This window comes from Genypterus blacodes, unplaced genomic scaffold, assembly GCF_046128005.1.
Source record: "Genypterus blacodes isolate CSIRO-AG114 ecotype Tasmania unplaced genomic scaffold, CSIRO-AGI_Gbla_v1 ptg000011l_1, whole genome shotgun sequence".
Lineage (NCBI taxonomy): Eukaryota > Metazoa > Chordata > Actinopteri > Ophidiiformes > Ophidiidae > Genypterus > Genypterus blacodes.
Genome location: NW_027466825.1, coordinates 1,727,499 through 1,750,000, shown reverse-complemented (window position 1 = coordinate 1,750,000; position 22,502 = coordinate 1,727,499). Strand labels below are relative to the sequence as shown.

The following is a 22,502-nucleotide window of genomic DNA, read 5'->3' as shown; positions in this document are numbered from 1 at the left end:
CAATAACTTGTAAACTGTGCATTTGCCCCAGATGCCAGTCTTCCTCTCCTTCTTCATCGGACTGAGGAAGATGGCCGACCTGCCGGTGCCCAGCCTGCAGACAGGAGGCTGGCTCTGGTTCACAGACCTGACAGCAGCTGATCCATTTTACATCCTGCCTTTGGCCGTCACAGGAACCATGTTCTTCATCGTGGAGGTCGGGCCACTTTAGCTCGTGCATTTTGTCACAGATGTATTTTCAGTTGTGCGCCTCCTCATCACCTCTGCACCTCCTCCTCTCTCAGCTTGGAGCAGAGTCTGGGATAGATAACCCCAATCTTGGAATGATGAAGAACGTGCTCAGAATCATGCCCTTTGCTATCCTTCCTTTCACCATCAACTTCCCCACGGTCAGTCTTTACTTGTGTTCTTGTTTAACTGACAATGCAGCACAAAGAAATCTTGACGGGTTTAACCCGTCGCCGACCAGCAGTGTCTCGCTTCCTTTCTTTTGATTCACGTTTGTTTATCACCCCTCCCTCCTCTAACAATCACCAGGCGGTGTTCACCTATTGGCTGACCTCCAACTGCTTCACCTTGGGCCAAGTGGCTCTGCTCAAACACCCCTTGATCAGAGAGAAGCTGGGGATTCCAGAAAAGATCAAGCACGCAGCCTCCAACCTGCCCCAAAATGAAGGTTTCATCGAAGGCATGAAGAAAGGTTGGTGGTATTATTTTTGCTGTATTGATAAACCCAAAAGTCAGTCAGAGGGATGACTGATCCAGCCAAAGCAGACAAATAAATCTATGAACTATATGAGTGTCTCTTCTCCCTGTTCTGTCCGTGTTATAACTCCGGTCTTGTCTCCAGGCTGGAAGAATGCTCAGCTGGTCCAACAGTTGGAAGAGAGGGAGAAGAGAATCCAAAATCACCTGGACCTTGCTGCTAAAGGTCAGTCTCAAAACAAAGTATTCAGCACGAGCACACTGCCAAGGAGGAAGAAGGGAGGAAAGGTCCGCTCCTCCGAGGCTTTAAGGCTTAAAACCATCCAATACATGATGTCACCATTCTATTCTTCTGCTTGACACGTGCACTTTTACTGAATGTGTTCAGAATGCATGCAGAGATGGTTTCATCTATAGTTCAGAATCGCTTATTTCTGTCTGCAGGTCCACTGAGGCAGACTTTTACCCACAATCCCCTGCAGCAGACTGCCCCACCTGTTGCTGCAGCATCAGCCAAAGTCAAGGCAGGCAGTAGTAAGGCGAGACCGTGGAAGGAGACAATTGGATAAACGGTGGCTGATAGCTTGAAAGTGTAATAATGTGTAAATATTTATGGATGGATTAATTGGAAGAGGCAACAGGGCGGGGATGGTTTTCCATTAGGTGTAATAATGTAATTAAAAGTGTAAAATCTGCCTTCAAACAGCCATATTGGTGTGTATCTTGTCATGACATATGAGTAATATGGTTAACAGCAACATCCAGTGGGAAAAATATGAGTCACTTGTGTTGTCCATAAGTAATTTTATTATAAATATGCATCATTTGCGTAGCTCAGCTTACATTTCACAGCCCACGTTTGAGACAAACTGAAGTAAAAATCTTAGTTAATTTATGTAAAAATAGCCCTTTCCTTCAAAAGACCTTGAAGCTGCCAGTACAAAGGCAACCGGATAAATATGAAGAACTTTCCCTTTCTACTGAGTCATCCAGCATATTCTCCTCTCCTCTCCTCTCCTCTCCTCTCCTGCTCCGTTCGTCTGTGTGGAAATAACTGGCCACGCTCGGTTTCAACGCTCAGTTTCACCTCAACAATTTCAACAGCAAAAAGTATCTGCAAGTGTCACAATGTGTACCTGATACCACACAAATGCTTGACTCACCATAGAAATTAAATAACTCTACTTATGGGTACAGTTTTAAAATAGAAATGAGTGTTAATTCTTCCGTTCTCGCTGACGTCGACGAATGAATTCTCGGCCATCAAACTCCCGGCGACCTCATACATTCATTTACATTGACGGGTCAGAGAGCTTTGGTCCCTCTGCTGATTTTTTTTAGTTTTTTTTAGTTTTGGTGGAGCTCAAGCCCAATGTTCATGCATCCGGACCCCGTGGCAGGGATCGGCCCGGATGTATTCGGGTCGATGCTCCTCGCTTGTGCGTCGTGGGTGTTGTTTGGTTGGTACCAAACGCCTCTACTCTGCTTTGTCCACATCCATCTCTGTCAAGACGGAGTAGCACACCTTCTGAATGATGATGCCGGATTTAGCTGAAAGACAGAGACAGGACAGAGGTTAGTCAGGTTTGTGTGTTTTATCAACCGTATCAGTGTCTTTCACTTCTTTCACTAAATTTGATAAGCACAGCTGAGGAGAAACAAAACTATTCAACCTTTTTTCACAGCAGATAATTGACATGCCATTACAGAAAGTGTTTATCTTCAATACTATAAAGTAGTAGAAATATGGAAACGATTTGGATGATTAAAAAGTTAGACTCAAGACTGTTTGCCCTTTTCCTTTTTTGATCACAAACGTGAGTGAGCTGTCCTCACCACTAGGGGTGCTGTGTCTCCCCATGACAGGAAACCAAACTGTTTACTTGAGTTGTAATTTAAAGGTTGTTCAGAAATTATTTGACTTTTTTTCCTGCTATTTCAAAGCAAAATGACATCAAAGAATAAAGCAAAATCACAATTTCAAGATGTAATGTACTGTAGTTTGAAAATTTGTCTACGTTTCAGCTCAAAGTATTTCAGCTCCTAAAAGTAGTAGTGGATTAACAGCTGCTATCGATCCCATTTCTATCCAAAAATGTGAATGTTGTCTTTACCAATGAACCTGCGTATCCACATGGGCCTCTTGCTGGCTGGAGTGTAGCAGCAGAGGAAATAGACGGGCACTCCTGACAAGGCGATGCCGATGCCAATCAGGGAGTTGACGGTGTCACTGTAGAGCGGCACCACCACCAGGAAGACGGTGAGTAAACAGAAGACGATGGGGAAGAACAGACTGAGCTGGGGAGGAAGAGAGAAAGGTAGGGTTATTATACCACTTACAGGGAATCTATCAGAGATAGAGATTTCATAACGACAAAGATGTAGCACTTAGTGTGTTACCTTTAACGGTCTCCTTCTGTCAGGCTGCTTCCATCGCAGATACAGCTGTCCCAAAATGGACAAACCCACAAAGAACCAGTAGCTGAAGCTGTAGTAGTTGATCAGTCTGAAGACGTCTTCTACACACAGGTATATCAGAGCCATGACACCCTGCGTAGAAATACAGAACACAGAGAAGTGAGAGGCCTTTTCAAAGAGAAATGACACAAAACCTTTGAGATGACGGGGGGTGAAGACTTGACTGACGTTGAAGAGCAGCGCTGGGATGGGCGTGTAGCGGTGGACGTGGATCATGCATAGGTAGTCAGGCAGATGGCCTTCTCTGGAGCCCACGAAGAACAGCCTGAGGGGACAGAGGTAGTGCTTTAGAGACATCATTTGGAGACTCGTTGGATAGTAGTGACGAAGGTTTCAGGGTCTTGCTCTCTGAAAAGGCGCCGTTACTCACCTGGAGGCAGCCAGGATGGAGGCGTTGAGTCCTCCGAAGCAGGACAGAGCCACAGCAAGAGGAATGGTCCAGTTGAATACACCAAACACTTGATCTGCAAATGTCTGGGGAGAGAAGATGGGGTAATGGTTGAGTGGATGTATATGGCAGCCTCTTATGGTGGGTTCAGATCTACACTAATGTGATTTCCTTCTGGATGAGGCACTTACCACAGCTACAGCATCACTGCCTAAGATTGCGTTCATGGGTAGGATGGTGTAGTATGCCACGTTGGTGAGAATGTAGATCACTGTCACTATGGGCATTGAAATAGCAATGGCCAGTGGCAGGTTCCTGTAGTTTGGACACAGAAACAGCAGGGGGTGAAAAAAGAGATGGTACAGTTGAGTCAATAGAAAGATGAGGTCTGTGTTTGAGACTCGGAGGTCGTCGGGATCAAGAGCTGACCCCGTGGGTGAGGGTAGGGTGTGGATTTAGGATAAAGTCGGGGTATTTGTCATCTAATCTTCCTGGGAACTCAGTGAGAGGCCTGCGATTCAATCACATGTCTCGTCTCGCTTTCGTTTGATCACTGTTCGACTTCGTCAATGGAGGCAAACGGCTCAAACGTGCTCGGTTGCATACAGAAGAGCAGAACAGTTCACTTATCGGCTCAGCTGTGTTCTTTGCTCTGTTATCTCAATGTTTTTTACCCCTCAACAATTGGCTGATCGATCGGAGAGACGAGACACTGAATGCCTTTACTATTCACGGTCATTAATCATTCACAAATTCCAATAGATGTACAGTGGACAGTCAGCACTCTTTGTTCTCTGTGGGCCTGTGAAGCTCAATGAGAGGCTTTATGTGATACTGAGCATAACGTGATCCTCCTCACCTCTCTGGGTTTTGGATCTCCTCCGTGACAAAGTTGAGCGTGTCCCATCCGGAGTAGGAGAACAGGGCGGAGTACAGGGCCAGAGCGATGTGGCCCGGGTCCTGGGACGAGCCATGGAACATGCCCTCGAAATTTTGAGTGTGACCTGGGAAAGAGATAAAAACAGTTAAAGGCGTCGAGACTTTGAGAGGGAAAAGATGAAAGCCAGAGCTGGCGGCGGCAGTGGCGGCAGCGGTACCTTGTCCAATTTTCACCATGCCGGTGATGATGACAGCGATAAGAGCGATGACTTTGGCGTAGGTGAAGAAGTCCTGGACCCTGGTGCCCCACTTCACATAGGCACAGTTCACAAAGGTCAGCAAGCCTAAGGAGCAGAACGGTTGCATTACATCCGTGTCTTATTTTTCACACACAAGCACAGACAGAGACAGAGCCAGACTGGTTGGTGACATTTCCACTGTAAATGTGTGTGTGTGTGTGTGTGTGTGTGTGTGTGTGTGTGATTTAAGGAAACGGTGCTGCTGACTTAAGCAGACTGGCCTGTTGTTTTTCAGATGGGGAAACAGCTGAGTGCAGCACATATGAGCACACACACACACACACACACACACACACACACACACACACGCGCACAAACACAAGGACAAGGACACAGGTAGGTAGTGGAAGTGAGAGGAAAGTCCACACTAATTTTGCAATCCTGTGCGTTTCTGCTTTCACGTCTAGTTTTCTGTGACCGTTCCTTCTTCCCAGCTCCCTCGGTCAGGACGGTTGACAGTATAGTCACTCATTTCCACGTAAACATCATTGCAGCTAAGTGGTTTCATTCGTCTTTATTGTGACTTATCTCCCCGTGGCGTCTTATCAGTGAGTTGCGCACAAATGAGCTTTTACGATATTTCAATAGCAAGGAGCAGAGAGGCTTCTTGCATGCACCGATTAAACAAATACACCTTTTATCAGTCGAGTAAGCCTGCACGTTCACATACTTACCCTTCTGGCCTCGCATTTACCTCCACATCACACAGACGTTTTAAAGGAGAGACTACAACAGGATTACAGCTCCTCCACGTTGATGCCTCCCACGCCGGGCCACAGCGAGGGGAGGCTTCATAACGCGATCATCTTCCCACCACATTGACACGTAAGAGGATCATAACAAGTCTTCCCTCCGCTGGACGTCCGCTCCACCCGGAGGGGATGGAGGGCGAGGCCCCGGATGCAGGGCGGGACCCGGATGGAGAGTGAGGCCCGGCAGGCGACGGAGGAGGAGCAGTGTGTTGACAGTGAAACGTTAGAAGGGTGGGAGGTGTGAGATCAGTGGAAGGGAGGAGGACAGAAAGGCAGTGATGGTCAAACGCAGTCCAGATGTGAGGTGAAACATTTCTCCTGGACTCCTTGAATGAAAGGAAATTCAAGTGGTTGCTCTGTACTGCGAGAGAATGTTTGTCCTTGAGCTGCAGGCAAGTTTGTTCTGCTCGAGGCCCTCAAGCGCCGATTCGCTGACCTGTTTAGTCCTCAGGTCAGAGTCTTACCGGAACAAGGACTTTAGCTCGCAGCTATCAGCACACACAGTCCTCCTTACGGCAGCTCTTATCTGTGTGAGGCACATGTGTGTACAGTATGTGTGTAGGTATGTGTGTGTGTGTGTGTGTTCAGCCATGCACTTGTGCTCACGTGCCGTTCAGGTGGGTGGGATGGATGAATGAGTAATGTTTATTGTTGACCAGCACAGCAATTTCTTCTCCTCTGGTTCTTTAACGTGGAAGCTTATCCGTGTATCTGCGTCGTAGAGATACTGCCTGGATCTTTGAACTGTCTTCTCCGCCTCCGTGCTCTCCCCTCGTTGTTTGGTTGCCGCAGTGTTGCTATGTCCGAATCTGTGCTCAGGTTGCCTCAGTGAGCTCTTTTGTGAATTTGTTGCACCGATATTGTTCGTGTGATTAATGTCGTTCGTCAGCAGTGATCTTTCCCCCTGTGCCATCGCACTGAAGTTACCACAGCGATCTGGGCTGTAACCATACACAAAGGTCTGTATGGAGGCAGTGACTCAGGTGCACGTGTGGCTTGCTCACTACTATGAGATTGTGTAAAATCCACTTTTCCCCTCTCGTCTGCTGTGTTCCTCTTTCATGTACCATCAGCGCTCTCATACCGAAAGCCTGCTGACTGCAACTACAACGTCACCATGTATCAGTTCTCTCTTTTACTTACTGTCTGCACGAGTCAGCTGCTGTGCTTTGACCTCGTGACACACAAAGCTCAATGGCACACTCCTTCCTTTATTCTACTCATCACTCTCTCCTTCCCCCAAACACACACACGCACACGAATACATCAGACGTGTACTTACATATGCATGCAGCAGCCAGCAGCCTGTTGGCCAGGTAGGGAGCTATACAGGTGGGGAAGATGGGCTGCACCATGTAGTTGGAGAAGGTGATGGCTATGACGGCCTGGCTGGTGGGCTCGATGATCAGCAGCGACGTCCACAAGCGGATGAAGGCCATGAATCCCCCGAAGGCCTCGAGGATGTAGGCGTAGGAGGCCCCCGATTTGGTGATGGTGGTCCCCAGCTCGGCGTAGCACAGCGCCCCGAACACAGAGAAGATCCCGCCGATGGTCCATACCACCAGCGACAGCCCGTAGGAGGCGCTGTGGATGAGCACCCCCTTGGGCGAGACGAAGATGCCGGAGCCGATCATGTTCCCCACGATCAGGCACACCCCGTTCAGCAGGGAGACCTCCTTCTTCAGCTTCATCGACTCATCTGAGCCCTCCAACTTCACGGACGGGCGGCTGCCATTGGCCTCCTCTTGCGTGGTGGGGGTGTAGGACGCCATCTTGTTTTTTGACGACTGATTTAACAAAGCAGTAAGCTGTTCTTTGGATGAGTTTCAGTCACAGACAAAGAGGTTTTTTCAACTTGACCGGAGACAGATTTAACCTTTCCTCCAGCTATCTTTGATCCTCCCCTGTCATCTGTGGAGAAGAACATCTTATCAGTGATGCTGTTACCATGGCAACTTATTTCATATAGCAATTATCGGCAACTTACAACCTCCACAAATCTGCTGCCTCACATGTCATGTGTCATGTCTCTCAATAACATCCAAAAGTTTGGGAAAACAAAGTATTTACATATCACTGGTGCTAATGTGAGAACAAACACACACACAGAAATATACACCAGGCGACACAATGTGGGATTTGAGGGCAGTTTTGTGGATTCGAGAGCCATTAGGCCGCACAGCAAATGGCCTTTTAAGGTTGAGTGTATTGACAGAGAGAGAGAGAGAGAGAGGAGCAAACATGCTGCATGCCTGAAAACGCCGCCTCTTCATTAGTAACCATACGTCTGAGGGAAGAATTACTGACAGACACACTCACAGCCGTCCACATGTACACCCACACACCCTTCCACCTACACACACACACACACACACACACACACACTCACAATTTCAGTGTCAGCATTTTAACAGGTCACATGCTTTCCAAAGTTCATTAAAAAAGTCGTGGATGGAGCTTGATATTGAAACAGACGCATTTATCCTCCAATTTGTCATGATCTCTGACACACACACACACACACACACACACACACACATTGCATTCAGGGCTTGTATCATCACATCAGCTTTGAGTTTCACTTCACCAATAATTCAGGCTTTTCTTGACATAGATTGAGTAACAAATGTGGCTCTCAATGTGTCAGATTGGAGCTTAGAAATGCAGATGTATAGAACATTAACATGAGCAGATGTACAGTAAACACCAACATACTTAAAGTACAAGACTGTGAGTTACAAGGACTGAAAAAGGATGAAATGACAATATGAGGAGAGGTTCAGATACCTTGCAGCAGCCCGGCAGCACGTGAGTTCACCAATGGAGTGACTGCAGAAAAGAGGAGGACAGTAGATTGAGTGTCTCTGCATGTGATCAAAGGCGTGCCAGAGACGCTGAGTGGTGACGCTCAGACAGTGAGAGGAAGAGGGCGAGAGCAAGGTCCAAAGCCTGCTGATAAGTAGTCCTTCAGAGTGTTACTCAAGGTTACATCCTGAATCCAGAAATCTACCCCCTCCACACACACACACACACACATACACTCAGGCATGCACATTCTCTGCAGGATTAATGATGTCAAAAGTGTCATCTCCTGGTTGCAGTATGTAGATCCAAAGAGGAGCAACAGAGCAGATGAAACTCTCAAAGTTTCAATTTCACCTTCACTTTCTCAACAGGTTCTGGTTCTGGATTTAATTCTACTCTTTACAGTTGCAGCTATAGAAATCAATGCAGCTATCAATGCGCCAGGAATGGGATTAAAAGTTAATCAATGACAGCTAGAAGGGAGTGTGTCTTGTAAAGATGTAGCAGCAGTGGTTTGGGATGGGGGCTCACCTTTATCCAGACGCAACTCTTCTGGATTGGACTTTTCCGGAATCCAACAGCAGCAGCAGCAGCACTTTCCGATCTCGTCCAATGTTTTCACACACACAAAAATCCAACTTCCTCCAAACCCAATTCCAGCTCTTCTCTTCTCGTTTGTTGCCCCTCGTCGCCGTCACTTGGTGCGCGCCGCCGTTTCCTCCTGTTTTTTGTTGCTCCTCAGTCTGACCCCACTGATCAGGTGATGCGTTTGTGGTTTTTATGCGTTTGTCTCTACCAAGGAAACCAGACAGTCAGACAGTGGGAGGGGGGAGGAGAGGGATGGGTGGGAACGCCAGTTAATTACCTCATATTGTGTCCCCTTAAATTAATCAGCACATCAGGAGGTGTTTTTGTGAGGAGCCATCATCGGTGGAAACGTTTGGATTTCCATTTAAATCAGCCTCACTGTTAATTAAAGCGAGACTATTTAGGATACAGGGGCATTATTATCCTAATGTGTCCGTAATATAATGCGATTAAGTTAAAATGAACTGGCGAAAGGCACTGTAGCAGCAGTACTAACTACTCTCTAATCATCACAATACAATGGTACGTTAAGTGATAGCCTTATGCAATATTGTCTTGCGTTGACGTCATATAGCGTTATGCCGTATTTATCAGCGTGTATATAAGCTGTACTTCTGACTTGCTATATATGAGTATGTGTGCGTGTTAAATTTAACAAAAATATAAATCAGAGAAAAGCATAAATATTTATAATGTTAATAAAAAAGCAGGGACGACTCAGCGCTTCATTAATTCAAACAATGGGACAAAAAGTTGTGTTTTTAAATATGACGCTACATGTGGTGTGTTGCTCCCTCTTGTGGTTTTAAAAGGAAATTGTCTCTCTACAGGTGTCTGTATACTCTATTTACTGTATTCTTCAGATGAAAAGGATCTGGTTCCAACATATATATATAGGTAGTTGCTCCTCATTTACAGGTTTGTTTATTCCTTGTAACACGTGGATACTGTGTTTGAACAACCAGTATATATAGTAGCTGTAGCATTTGCTTTAAAAATGTATTATAATAACGCCATCTTTGACTTTACCCACAAAGTCAATGAAGATATTGGGATCTCTTCCACAGTTTATAGTCAAAATTAAATCAAATGTATATTACTCTGTCTATTAATGTTTATATTATTCAAACATGACTTGCAAATAATGACTTATATGGATTTATTTAAAAGCCTCCATGAAGCAAAATAAATGAAATAATGTAGTTCCATGTGTTGGGGGTGTACTCAGTCTGCCCTGGAGCTGAACTATCATGTGGTTTCATGACCAAAAACCACATGATAAAGATGCATATTTGATGACTTTTAACACCTCGTCATTCTGAGTTAAGTGCTTGATGTATGGAGGGAGGTGAGTTGATTAATGTGCACTGATGAGTGATCAAAGCCAGCTGTTAAGTTCACCATCACATCTGGTCAACTATTGTGTTCACTCCCGCCTCTTTGACTCTTATCTATCACACTACAACCCATTAAAAATGACTTTCACCCATTACGCATCAGCATTATTTTACTTTTTTGTTTTTGATTGAGACACATCCCTTGTCGCACACAGACGCATGTGGACAAACTTCTCACACATGGCTCCTTTCACTCCCTTTGTCCCACTCTCTGCCTTAAGCATTCTTCCCCTCGGTTGCTGGTTGTCATGGTTTCAGGAGCCCCAGTCGGCTAAAAAACTGGAGGGATTAGCGGCAGCCATTTTGGGGGGACAGCTGGACCAGGTTGGTCCCTGTTGCCCCCTGTCCCGCTCCCAGTCACTCTGGGGGGAAGATGGGTGGCATTGTGTGAGGATTAGAGCTTCCTGTGTGTCAGCTCATTACATGGGGTGGGTGGGCGGGGGTGCCGGGGCAAAAAGAGTGAGGGAGAGAAATGAAAGAGAAAATGAAAGAGAGTGCGTATGAAAGAGAGTATGACACAGAGAGGGGAGGCAAAGGCAGAGGGGGAGGGAGGGGGGGAGGGAGGGAGGTGGTGGCCTCTACAGCTGCACCCTCAATCACACTCATACAGGCTGTGATTATCCCTTTCACACACACACATACACACACACACACACACACCGAGGAACTGAAACATATGAAAAGAAATTGAGGGTAAAAAAAGCAGAATTAGCAGACAGGCCCGAGACAAAGGACCCCCCGAACCAGACACATCCAGAGTTGAGACAAACAACAGAAAATTGACCAACAGCTACAATCAGGCACACACAGAGAGAAAGGAGTCATGCAAACAGAATACTTAAACGGATAAATGAATTCACTGAACGAACCAGCCACCTCTTCACATCGTGGTTGTTTTATTTCTCCTCTTATACATCACATGGAAAGCACAGGGACATATTTTTGTGTCAGGTTCGATGGACAGGAACAGGAAAAGCATTTACAATCATCAACGTGGGGAAAAGGTCACAGCAAAAATATGACAACTATAGGTACAGGGACTGCTCACAGAGTAACTAAAACACAATCATCGTCTTCATCATCGTCTTTATGTTTGTCTCAGCGGATGTTTGGCTAGCACGGGACGCAGTGCAACTCACAGTGCAACTCATCAGTCAGCACCTCACAAACAGGTTCAGCAGCATTACATTCAAGAAAGAAAAAACAACGGTAGGAAGAAAGTAACAAATAAAGGCTTTTTTTCTTCTTTTCTTTTTTTTTTTTAACTGCAGTTTTGCATATTTACAATCATTGGCCATTGCCTATCTGGCCTGTTTTGGTATGGTTTGTAAAAATTCGGGGCTGAATCCTTAAAAATCAGCTCCTGTTGGTTGTTTTGTAATCTTCCGTGCTGAAAACAGACGCAGTATTTATCTCATGTTGCTTATTACTCACCACAATTTTGTAAAATGTGTAAAATAAGGCCTCACTGTGGTCTTTGTGATAAAAAAATACATATCAAAGAAGGCTCAAGTACTACATTCACAATTATCTCGCATGTTTACTACGATATAGACAAACTAGATCTATATGGCTAAAAGAAAAAGGACACATGAACTAGGATTAATGATTAAAAACAAAAATCATTCTAATAAAAAAAATACATTCCCTTGTCAGGACCCTTTTTTTAAGTTGACTGTGGCCATTCAGCCATACTAATATCTCTACACAGTAGCGTCCACAGGCTTCTCACCTTCCACATTAGCACTGACACTAATCGGATCTAAACTGTCGCCTTTTTCGGGGGATTTAGCCGATCCCACCTTTTCCTCCTGCTCTGCCGTGTTTTTAATAGCTGCATGAGAGCCGGCGTCCTCCCCGGCGTCATTGTCATTGGTCTGAGCCGTGGAGGGGATGTTGCTCGATGCTCCCGGGTGAAGTTTCATATGCCCCTGTTGATAGAGAGACAGAACATCCTTGTTAATGATCACGATGCAGCATTACTCCTAAACTATCATCAAACAAGCGCGTCAACACGTACCTTAAGTCCACTACGGCTGGCGTATGCCTTCCCACACAGGGTGCAGCGGTAGGGTTTGTCGGGTCGTGGTGGTTGGGGCGCAGGTGCCGGCAGCGAGGACTCTGGGTCTTCTGAAGGCTTTTCTGTTGTGAGAACACCCTCTTCCATCGGAACGTCCTTCTCCTGCTCTGGTTCCGGCACCGGTGAAGTCTCTCCGCGTTTGCTGGCCTCACTCTCCTCTTTCCTTTGGACAGCATCTCCCTCTGGCTCCTGTGGTTGACCGCTGCCGGCCGCTGCTTCTTCTGAAATGGCTTTGGGGCTGGCAGGAGGGGTGAGAGCAGGTAAGGGTTTCACAGCTGGGGGTTTTGGGTTAGATTCCAAACTCTCTGCCTGCTCCTCTACTGAATGAGCTTGATTCTCAGTAGATGCAGCATCATTCTCCACTACAGGTTTGGGAACACAGAGTGACAGGGGGACATCGTCCTCCTCTGTGTTTTCGTTGGCTACAGCTGAATGAGAACTAGCTGAGGGTGCTTTGAAAGGACTGGCTCTACCCGGGTCAGCGTGGGTCTCCTCCTCGGACTTCATGGAGCCATTAGTGGGGCTATCGTCAGCTTGGCCGCTGTCTCCCACACGCAGGGGGTCTTTGCCTCCTGCTGAGGAGGGATTCTGGGTCAGTGGCAGGCTAAGGCTGGGTGGTGAGGCCTCCAATTCTTCAGTTTTCACACAAGTTGCATCAGCAGCTGTGGACTGCTTAGAAGTGGACCTCGAGTTGAGAACACCGTTTGTGGATCTAGAGCTTGTTGTTAAGGCCAGGGGGAGGAGTTGTGGGGCTTTGGATGGGGATCCAGTGGAGTCCTTCACACCACCATGCTCCACTTCTGCAGCATCTTCAGGTGGCATGTCCTCGTCAGGTGGTATTTGCCCACCAAGGTGCAAGCGGATGTGGTGCTGAAGAACCAAGGCGTTGGTGAACTTTCGTGGGCACAGTGGGCAGGAGTTCAGGGCCCGGGCATTGGGCGGGCGAGCACGGTGGGTGGCCAGGTGGGCCCTGAGACTTCCCTTTGTCGAGAAGGAACGGCCACATAGTTTGCACGGGAAGGGGCGCTCCCCCAAATGTGTGGCCTGGTGCAAACGCAGAGCTCTCGGGCAGCTTAGCACGCGCAGACACACTCCACACTGATTAGCAGCTGGAGCGGCGGGCAGAGTGGTTGTGGATCCCCCAGCATTGGCACTGGGGCTCAGGCCCAGAGCGGCCAACATTTCCCTGCGATAGGCGCTGGACGTGGTGGTCAGGTCCTGGCCATTTGTGTCCCCGTTCAAAGAGAAGTCAGCAGCACTTAAGGAGGTGGAGGGAGATGAGGAGGAAGACGAAGCACCTCCCCGTGGCTGCTTTTCAAGCTTCTGCACCAGCCTCTGTAACTTGGAGGTGTCTGAGGTTTGGGTGGAGGTTGCAGAAGAGGATGAAGAGGGGGAGGAAGTGGACGGTTTGGGGAAAGGCGGAAAGGGGAAAGGCAGCTGATGGGGGGATGTGAGGTGGGAGGTGGATGGGTGTGTCGGGGGTCTGAGAAGTGCAAGGTGGTGAGGAGAAGCACCTCCAGGAAAGAGAATCTTGGGGAGGTGAGCCAGTTGGGAGTAAGGGGAGCTGGCATGGAGGGCAGAGTGAGGAGGCGTGTTCTCATCAAATCGCTGCTGTTTGGCTGCTTTGTACTGGCTTGCCAGGGAAGAGGAGGAAGATGATGAGGAAGAAGCCAGTGCGGTAGATGACCCACCGGCAGCCGCTGCAGCTGAGGCTCGGTTCAGTTGCAGTAGTGAATGGGCTGTGGACAGCAGCGCCATGTCCACTGACGGCGGCAGAGGTAGAGAGGAAGGGGAGGGGCGGGCGGACGAACCAGACAGGAATCCTAAAGCCAAGTTCTCTGTCATTCCAGGCAGGCTTCCTTTTATGCCATTAAACGGTTCATCTTCCTCAGCACGACGTTTTCTCCTTCTCTGGATGGCGCCCGAGACAGAGACGGGCTGTGTTTGCTCTGACAGTGCAGGGGGCAGGAGGGAGAGGGAAAGCTCCGGGTTTTGCTCTCTGTGTCGCAGGAAATGAGCTTTTAGGTTTCCTCTGGTTGTGAAACGGCTCAGGCAGACTGGACACTGGTACGGCCTTTCACCTGTGTGCGACCTCAGGTGTATCTGGAGGGAGGAATCACTGCTCAGCACCTTCCCGCAGAAACGACATACGTGCTGAGCACGTCCGGCTGAGGAGCCGGATTGGTCTTGGGAATGGCTGGTGGATGGGAGGGGAGGTGTAGGGAAGCTGATGCCGTTGCTGTGACCGAAAGAGGAGGTGTTGGAGGATTTCTCATGGAGGTAGCGTGGCGGTAGACCCAGTGACAAGGACAGCGGGTGCAGAGAGGCTACAGAGTTGATAGTGGATGACAAAGAGGAAGATAATGAAGAAGAGGTAGAGGAGGGTGGAGCTCTGCTGCCATTAGTATTTGACATGCTAGATTTTGACACAGGTGGCTGGGGGAAGAGGGAAGAGGGGAGGCCTGTCAGGAGGGATGAGGCTGAGGTCACAGGGGTGGCAGTGGAGGGATGTATTGGTGAGGAAGATACTCCAGCTGTAGCTTTCTGGTTGCTGTCAGCACCACTGCCATCATGGCCAAAGACAGCCCCTCCAAGCCGAAGAACATGCCTGCAGATCTCCTCGGTTATTTGCATCTGGTGGATTTGTCTCTGCTGTAAAACCCTCAGCTCCTCCAGAAGAATTGCCAGGGTGGGAGGCACCTGTATCTGTCCCTGTTCCCCTGGAGAGCCGGAGGCCCGCTGCTGACCTGGGCTGGAGCTGTCGCGGTGAATCGGCACAGATTGAGAAGAGGAGGTTGAAGAGGAGGAGGAGGTAGTCGTGGTAGCCGAGCTGCCCATCTGTGGTGAGGTCATGGTGGAGTGAGAGTTTCCTTGCTGGGTGAGGGTGTGGGAGCTCGAGGTTTGACCCAGGGGAGGAGGTGAATGAGTCTGGGAGGACAGTGAGGGGTGAGGAAAGTCGGGAGAGAGGGAAGAGTGGGTGTTAGGGAGAGAGGTGGTGAAGGGGGCGATGTGGTTGGGCCAGTGGGGAGGCGGTGAGCTTTCACTGGGTAAGGAGGGCGCGTGGAGCCCACCAGGGGATGGGCGAGGGGCCAGGGGTGGCTGGCAGTCTTGAAGAGAGGTGGGGGATGAAGAAGAAGACCCTGATGAGGTCACTTCTGAGCCAAGAGATGTGGAAGGCGACTTCACACCAAGGTGGTCATCTGAGGATTGACAGAAAAAAATAGGCAAACTTAGACCTTCATAAGCTTTAAAATAAAAACAAAACAGGTCAATGAACATTTAAAATCAATGTAAAAATGCCGAATATGCAGAGATTAGCAAAAGGCTCATTTTCATCTACAGTTCTTCATGAAAATCAAACTTGTGTGTGTCTCAGCAGGAGGTTATTGTGTGACACAATCTACAATTTGAGCAGAGGTATTCATGTATGTCAATGAATAAAAACGTTCTACTTTAGTTACATAGCGTGTTTATTTCACTGCTTTTGGTTATTGTTTACCTTTGCAAATTTGCCTGCATACCAGAAGATCTAGTTTCAACCTCTAAAGAAATGCTAAGTAGGATATGGCCTTGAACAAGCAAATAAACAGAACGAAGAACCTCTGCAGTTTATAAGTCTTTGTAATGTCTTGTCTCAATCTGTGCTCTCCCAAGCAAAACTCCTCAAACGTCTTGCACACACAAAAAAGCTTACAGACCACCTTGCTGCTATGGCAACACATTTTAGAGGACAATGGGCATCACCAAGACAACCCATAACCCCTCTTAACCCACCCCCTCCCTACAGCAGTTACGTCTTTCATCTCCTCATTCACCCTTCCCCCTTACGTCACAGTGGAGGTCGAGGGTCAGGCCATGCTAAGGGTTCTTGGCACTGTCCAGACACTCTGATTGGTCAACTAATCTGACCTCTGCTGCTAAGGGGTCAAATTCTTTCAGATTCTTGAGCACAGAGTGAGAAAGAGTAAAAAGGAAAAAAGAAGGGGGGAGGGTAACAACAATGGAGAGACAAACTAACCATTCCCTCCTGGAGGGATATAGTGATGGAATGAAAGACTGTACCTCACTAAATTCCTTTCTTGGAACTTTTTCACAGACCGGAACCTGCTGGGACTACATAAATCATCACTTATCTAAAACCTCCGCTTTCACGAGTCCTGCTTTACCTGCACAGTCCTGAGTGTGCGTGCACCTACGTCTCACTGCAACACGGTGAAAAAGTGTGTGAGAATTCCCACTCCCATCTGAATCTCTCTTTTTTTTTTCACACATCTGAACCCCCCGACTGTGTAGGAGTATACAGTCAATAGGGCTGGGGCGAGAAAGAGGGAGAATGAAAGGGGAGGGAGGCATTGAGACGGTGGAAAACGGGGGGAGAGGGGAGCATAAGGGAGAGAAGCATGGACGGAGAAGATAATGGAAGGGTGGAAGATTAATCTTAACCAAAAACACTGCCTTCCCTTCCCCCCACCCATGCACCTTATTGTTAACAAATAAGAGAGCGCTCTATACTAATCAAAGGCCCCCAGCAGTCAGCGCTGAGCAGCCTGTTGGTTTCCTAGAGGATGAACAGCACATGAAAATGGCCACAGATGTATGTTAGTTAATCCTGCTCCATTCACTTCACAGGGACAAGTTTATTGGCCCCGACCAAAGAGCCTAAGGCCTCCATTTAGTGGGGGCCATTACAGCCAATGACTAAGCAGTAGTTGACAAACTTCGGACCTTAAACTTTCTATTGTATTAAACTGACCGATATTTGTTGGAATGTAAGCACACAAGAGCAAACATACATTTTTTTCTTCTAATTTACGGTACATACAATTGAAAATACATTCAAAATGTAACAATTCAAACCCAAACTTTAACTTTTTGCAAAGTTTTGGGGGAACACTTACAAAGTCTTATTCCCATCCAGTTGCAGTAGGTTTATGGCCGTCTTGCATGAAATTCAAGCCAAATACACGTTCTCCCACACACACACACGCGCACACACACGCATACACAAGCGCACACACACACATACACTCACACAGACGCACACACAAAGCTGTTTTCTCACCGTGTGATAGCAGCCTTGGGCCCCCAGGATCCGCGTTAACAAGATGCTGGGGTCGCTTCTGCTTCCGGCGTGACATGATTCACGGCGCCTCAGACAGAGAGGGGGGCATCGGCCGGATGAATGGCACCAGGCACGTTTTTTGCGCACTCGGGACGCGCTCCTGTAAGCATCCGACCATCCAAACTTCTTCAAGTCGCGCAAAAGTCCGCAAGGCGCTCGGATGAAAGGTGGGATTCGCAAAAGTGGATGTGGTGAAATCGAAAAGTTAAAAGTGCGTCAAGAAAAAGCCAACAAAGGTGTGTGAGAGTGTGTTTGGAAATCCGCTGGTCTGCTCCGTGTCATATGAAGCCGCCGTGAGTGCGTGTGTGTGTGTGTATGTGTGTGTGGCTCTTTCCGACTCTCTTCTCCCCAAACTTGTCCAATTTGCGCCCCTCCTCTCTCACTGCTGCCCCGCTGCATGCACATACAGGGAACACGCACACAAACACACACCGTACACACACGCCATACACACAGAACCACTCCTTGTTCTTCAATGATATTTGCATTTCAATGGCGTGTAACACACAGCCTCCCTGGTTCTCCCTTTCTGTCTCTCCCCGGCTTTATTTTTCTTTACACACTCACCCAGCAGCTATAAACTTTCAATAAAACACAACAATGAGGCGTCAAACCCTAAAAGCAAATTGTAATGGGCGGAATACTTGGCACATTGCTAAAGATAAATGTTTTAATAATGGCTGGGGAATATTCAAACCATCATCATCAACCAAATTAAGATGTAATAACACTGCGAAAAATGCTTCTAATAGGTGACCCAAGAGTCAGGTGGCATTTCTACAGGGCAAAAATGTCTGCACCTAAAGTCTAATCTGCATTGATAATGAAAAAACACACACACACACACTTCCATAATTGAGTGAGATAATTGGTTTAAATCAACAAGTCAAAAATCTGCCAGTCAGAGGTCTTATTGTGCCACATGATGGTACAGTCCATGTTGCTACCCTTTGATTTCCATAGGGCCAATTATCAACAACAGTGCAATGAGTGGCTGTTGAGTGTGTGTGTGTGTGTGTGTGTGTGTGAGAGAGAGAGAGAGAGAGAGAGAGAGAGAGAGAGAGAGAGAGAGAGAAGGAGAGAGAGGCCACACAGCCATTGCACATGCATGCATGTATTTCATGTATTATCACCCTCACCCTCACCTCCCACCCGCTCTCTCTCTCTTTCTCTCCCCCTCCGCAAAAAAAGCATCTTACACTGGAGCTCTATTTAAAAGGCAGAGAATAGATGGGAATCTTTGACAATGGTGTGCTGGACACAGTTGAGTGAGCATCTCCCCTCTCTCACTATGAACCCCCGGATCCACTGCTGCACCGCACAATGCCCCTCTTTCACCCCCCGCCTTTACTCCTGTACCACGTGGAGGAATGGATAAAAGAGGGAGAAAAGAGACAGAGGGATAGAGAGAGAAAAAGTGGGAGGGAGGTGGAGGAGGAGGAGGAGGTGGAGGGGAGACCATATTTAAGTAGGTGTCTCACATTATATATCCACTCAATGCATGTGTAAAAAAAAACGGTTCTTACTCAAACGGTGGGAAATAAGGGCCATATTGTTGAACAAAGCGCTTTATTTCACTTTATTGTTGCTATGAGTAAATCTTGTGCATCCGGTTGTATTATACATTAAGAAACACATACTACAACAATACAAACAAACCCCCTCTCCACGTATACAGTAGATGAAATAGTAGGACTAGGACATCCATACATAACACTAAACCTTTAAGCATATAAAAGCATATTGGATCAGTTGGGTCATTTTCAACAATACCACAAAGTGAATTTTGATATATTTTGATTGTTTTGATTTCCAGGCTCGGCTGGTGTACGACTGGTGGCACACGTACCACTCTTTGAGAACCACTGATTGAGAGCCTCTCCAGGTAATTTGGCGCTGGATGATAAGTCATAGTTGTGCTGGTTGATATATGATTATAGCATCATTTTTACTGCTGTAAGCCTAAGCTATCGGGAAACACAGGTTAAATTGTCCAAATGCAACTTGTCAATAAATGTCACGGTGGAATTGAATATATTCATCTATTTTGTTTCAATTTTAGTCTGAATTCTGACATAATGGTTCATATTTTCAGGTTTTGATAAAGCTACAGGCTTGATTTGACAGACTGGTTCGCTGATTGAGCTGCTGAATCACCTGCTGAGTGAAGAGCCTCTGGCAAGTTACCTTAAATGACTTTAATTTCACTTAAGTCAAGTAAATTTAAAGATTATGTCTGTGTCTCAAAATGTAACCGAAGGAATTATTTCTTCTAAACCTCATAGATACATTTTTAAATGAAAGAAAATACTTCTAGCCTGAGTGGGGCCTCAGTTAAGCATTGGCTAATTAGCATGCTAGTGTTAGCATTTAATGGCAGTTGATGTACTTTATGTATATTTTCTAAAACAAGGTTATATTTGGGTCATTTAATGTCAACTGGCCACATTTAATTCTTCATTAAAACATTGAAATCGATCGATATTCAACAAAGGGGCAAAATAAATACTGACTTGTTATTGTAATTGTTATTGTATGATGTTTAGGCTATATAGCTACAGCTAAAAAAAAATGACTGACTGTGTGATAACATGTAAACATAATTGATTAACCTTCATTGAAATTCAATATAAGTTATCCTTTTGAAAATTGTATTAGAAAGGTATTTTTGGGGTTATTCTCTAATGTGGATAGATTTGTTTTAAATAACAACATTGTCAACCCTTTAACAAAATAATGGAAGGAATGAAAGCAGTTGCAGTGAAGCAAGGAGCAAAATTCATTTAACTTTAACATATAAAACACCATTAGAAACTTGTAATCATAAATCTGGAGCTATTGAGAGCTTGAATTCACATCACATTCACCAGATCAAACAGATAGAAATGGGCAATTTATTACACAATATACAAACAAACCATAGCGCTATTGCACTGTGAGTCTTAACTGAACTGTTCTTGTGCTTTTCCCAGTCAGTGCCATGTCTCTCTGTGATGACACCCTCCTGTGTAACTTCCCAAAGTGTCGGGTCAAGCTGAACGGTTTTGCCTGGGTCACAGCCTGCTCACACGTGTTCTGTGATCAGCACGGATCCGGAGAGTTCAGCCGGTCGCCTGCCATCTGCCCGGCCTGCTCCTCCACTCTGTCCGGAAAGTTGGACATTGTGAGGACGGAGCTGTCCCCGCCGGAGGAGTACAAAGCCATGGTACTGGCGGGTCTGAGACCAGATATAGTCCTGGACATCACTTCCCGCGCTCTGGCCTTTTGGAGCTACCAGGTGAAATATGTGTCTGTCTGTGTATGCATGTGCAAATGATGCTGCACCTGTTTCACATCTTCAGTGTTAAGTCTTTTTCTCTAACAGACAGCCTGTCACTCCCTGTGTGCACAGGTCCACCAGGAGCATATGTACCAAGAGTACACTCTGTCACGGGCTGAGGCCCAGTTGCAGCAGATGGATAAAGTCTTGACCCAGCAGAACCAGAGCAGAGAACTGGAGCTCAGTGCCATGCGGGGCGAGATTGCCTCCCTGAAGAAAGTAAACACAACTCTTGAACTCAAGTGCAGATTCACATTTGACCTCACATTTGAACAAGGCGAATAGGATTAAAATAGCAACCCAAATGTACTTCTTAGATCACATACGGCTAAATCTACATGTCTATTTTCCATATCTTGTTTTTCTATATCTGAAATGATGAAGGAATATAAGATAGATAAGAGGAAATCCAATCAAATCTGGCCACTGAGTTAGTGCCTGATTATTAAAATGAAAGTTTTAGACCTGTAGAAAAATTCAGTTTCTGTCAGGTGATGGAGGAGTACAAGAGGAAGCACAGTGAGGTGTCGGAGAGGCTGATGGAGAGGAGCAGGCAGTACCAGAAACTGCAGGGGCTGTACGACTCGCTGAGGCTGCGGAACATGGTGGTGGGTGTGGGAGACAGAGACGCGCCACGACAGCCAGGACATCATAACTTCAACACGGGTGAGGAAGAAAGACACTGGATGGAATTTGTCTTAAATCATCATCTTTAAATGTAGAATATTAGATCATTTGTGGAAGACGTTGATTTTACATCATGGAATCATGGCAAACATAATTTGCTTGAGAATGGTTTTATAAACTCACTTGTCAGGTTGCGGTGATTAATGAGCCAATATAGAGAAGAAGAGAGAGAGAGACAGAGGGAGAGAGAGAGAGAGAGAGAGAGAGAGAGAACAGGAAGGAAGCTAGAATTGTTAAGAAGCACAGAGAGAGACAAAGCAGAAGGTGTTTTGTCAAGAAGTGGCCACCAAGAAAAACCACAAGGAGTAATGAGCTAATTGTCTATGTAAGGGAATTTAAATAGTTAACAATGAAGGACATTAGTCATTCTTCTGTGTGACACCCAGGGGTGGCACGACAGAGAAGCCCTCAGTTCCTGTCCACAGGCGCTGAGGGGGACGGACGATTCTTCTCCTGCCTGGAGACTGACGGGGCCAAAACCTTCTTCCAGTTCAGCTCCCCTGTCATCAAGAGAGGCCGGACCTTTGTCAAGAAGCACTGAGACCAGCTGAGGTTTGACTGTCAGTGTGGGACATTACCTTCATTTTGTATTCCTACGTTAGCTGACAAAGTGTTGATTAATATTTAACCGATGCTGTTGAGCCTTGTTCTTATATTTATTGTTGTAAGGAGCGTAAATCTGACCTGTTGTTGTGCTCTATACTTAAGCATGCATTTGTCGTGGTAGTACCTTAAAAAGTAAATATTTTATTCCAATAAAATGGAGTACATATATGTTCTTTAATCCACAATGCATTTCCCTCCAGTCTTCTTTGTGCAGTGTCAGTATATTAAGCTTTATATGTTTATCGCAAAAAAAATAGACTTGAAGAAAGGCTCCTGTCACTTGTTACTTCCAATATACTCTGTGTGAGAACTGGGTGAAGGAATTCATTGCTTGTTTATGGGAAACAATATGCAAAATGTTGACAATCCCCAACATGGTAGATGTGACATTAGTGAT

At 46.5% G+C, this 22,502-nt stretch overlaps 4 protein-coding genes across 5 annotated transcripts in view; 2 read left to right on the top strand and 2 right to left on the bottom strand.

The window, feature by feature from the left end:
* Positions 1-1,414, top strand: part of oxa1l (OXA1L mitochondrial inner membrane protein) — a 3,475-nt gene extending 2,061 nt beyond the window's left edge. The window contains exons 6-10 of the mRNA XM_076160266.1: positions 32-196; positions 285-389; positions 538-700; positions 851-931; positions 1,150-1,414. Coding sequence (XP_076016381.1) covers positions 32-196; positions 285-389; positions 538-700; positions 851-931; positions 1,150-1,274 — 639 coding nt within the window. The 3' untranslated portion in view covers positions 1,275-1,414. The remainder of the gene's footprint in view (positions 1-31; positions 197-284; positions 390-537; positions 701-850; positions 932-1,149) is intronic.
* Positions 1,415-1,515: 101 nt separating this feature from the next.
* slc7a7 (solute carrier family 7 member 7) lies at positions 1,516-9,089 on the bottom strand. 2 transcript variants are annotated; one of them, XM_076160247.1, is made up of 11 exons: positions 8,838-9,089; positions 8,289-8,330; positions 6,784-7,412; positions 4,669-4,794; positions 4,431-4,575; positions 3,763-3,886; positions 3,554-3,657; positions 3,352-3,448; positions 3,106-3,255; positions 2,820-3,003; positions 1,516-2,256 (listed from the first exon to the last, which is right to left on the bottom strand). In XM_076160247.1, exons 3-11 carry the CDS (start codon positions 7,271-7,273, stop codon positions 2,183-2,185), a joined length of 1,494 nt encoding a protein of 497 aa, XP_076016362.1. In that variant the 5' UTR covers positions 7,274-7,412; positions 8,289-8,330; positions 8,838-9,089; the 3' UTR covers positions 1,516-2,182. The 2 variants fall into 2 exon arrangements, with proteins under 2 accessions (XP_076016362.1, XP_076016368.1); XM_076160253.1 differs by lacking the exon at positions 8,289-8,330.
* A 2,767-nt stretch (positions 9,090-11,856) lies between these two features.
* LOC143007982 (uncharacterized) lies at positions 11,857-17,509 on the bottom strand. Its single transcript, XM_076159508.1, has 4 exons — positions 17,434-17,509; positions 12,312-15,571; positions 12,024-12,222; positions 11,857-11,864 (listed from the first exon to the last, which is right to left on the bottom strand). The coding sequence occupies exons 1-4, from the start codon at positions 17,507-17,509 to the stop codon at positions 11,857-11,859; spliced, it is 3,543 nt and encodes a 1,180-aa protein (XP_076015623.1).
* A 2,964-nt stretch (positions 17,510-20,473) lies between these two features.
* ccnb1ip1 (cyclin B1 interacting protein 1) lies at positions 20,474-22,254 on the top strand. Its single transcript, XM_076161518.1, has 4 exons — positions 20,474-20,770; positions 20,885-21,031; positions 21,304-21,478; positions 21,886-22,254. The coding sequence occupies exons 1-4, from the start codon at positions 20,474-20,476 to the stop codon at positions 22,038-22,040; spliced, it is 774 nt and encodes a 257-aa protein (XP_076017633.1). The 3' UTR covers positions 22,041-22,254.
* The last annotated feature ends 248 nt before the right edge of the window (positions 22,255-22,502 follow it).

Bases quoted from the DNA above. Each gene is read 5' to 3' on its own strand.
- slc7a7 (XM_076160247.1), bottom strand. From the start codon at position 7,273: ATGGCGTCCTACACCCCCACCACGCAAGAGGAGGCCAATGGCAGCCGC. The intron at 3,449-3,553 runs GTGAGTAACGGC...CTGTCCCCTCAG, and splicing joins TCCATCCTGGCTGCCTCCAG to GCTGTTCTTCGTGGGCTCCA. The intron at 3,004-3,105 runs GTAACACACTAA...CTTCCTCCCCAG, and splicing joins ACAGAAGGAGACCGTTAAAG to CTCAGTCTGTTCTTCCCCAT.
- LOC143007982 (XM_076159508.1), bottom strand. From the start codon at position 17,509: ATGTCACGCCGGAAGCAGAAGCGACCCCAGCATCTTGTTAACGCGGAT. The intron at 15,572-17,433 runs GTGAGAAAACAG...GTCAATCCTCAG, and splicing joins CCCAAGGCTGCTATCACACG to ATGACCACCTTGGTGTGAAG. The intron at 12,223-12,311 runs GTACGTGTTGAC...CTCTATCAACAG, and splicing joins CCAGCCGTAGTGGACTTAAG to GGGCATATGAAACTTCACCC.
- ccnb1ip1 (XM_076161518.1), top strand. From the start codon at position 20,474: ATGTCTCTCTGTGATGACACCCTCCTGTGTAACTTCCCAAAGTGTCGG. The intron at 20,771-20,884 runs GTGAAATATGTG...CTGTGTGCACAG, and splicing joins TGGCCTTTTGGAGCTACCAG to GTCCACCAGGAGCATATGTA. The intron at 21,032-21,303 runs GTAAACACAACT...AGTTTCTGTCAG, and splicing joins AGATTGCCTCCCTGAAGAAA to GTGATGGAGGAGTACAAGAG.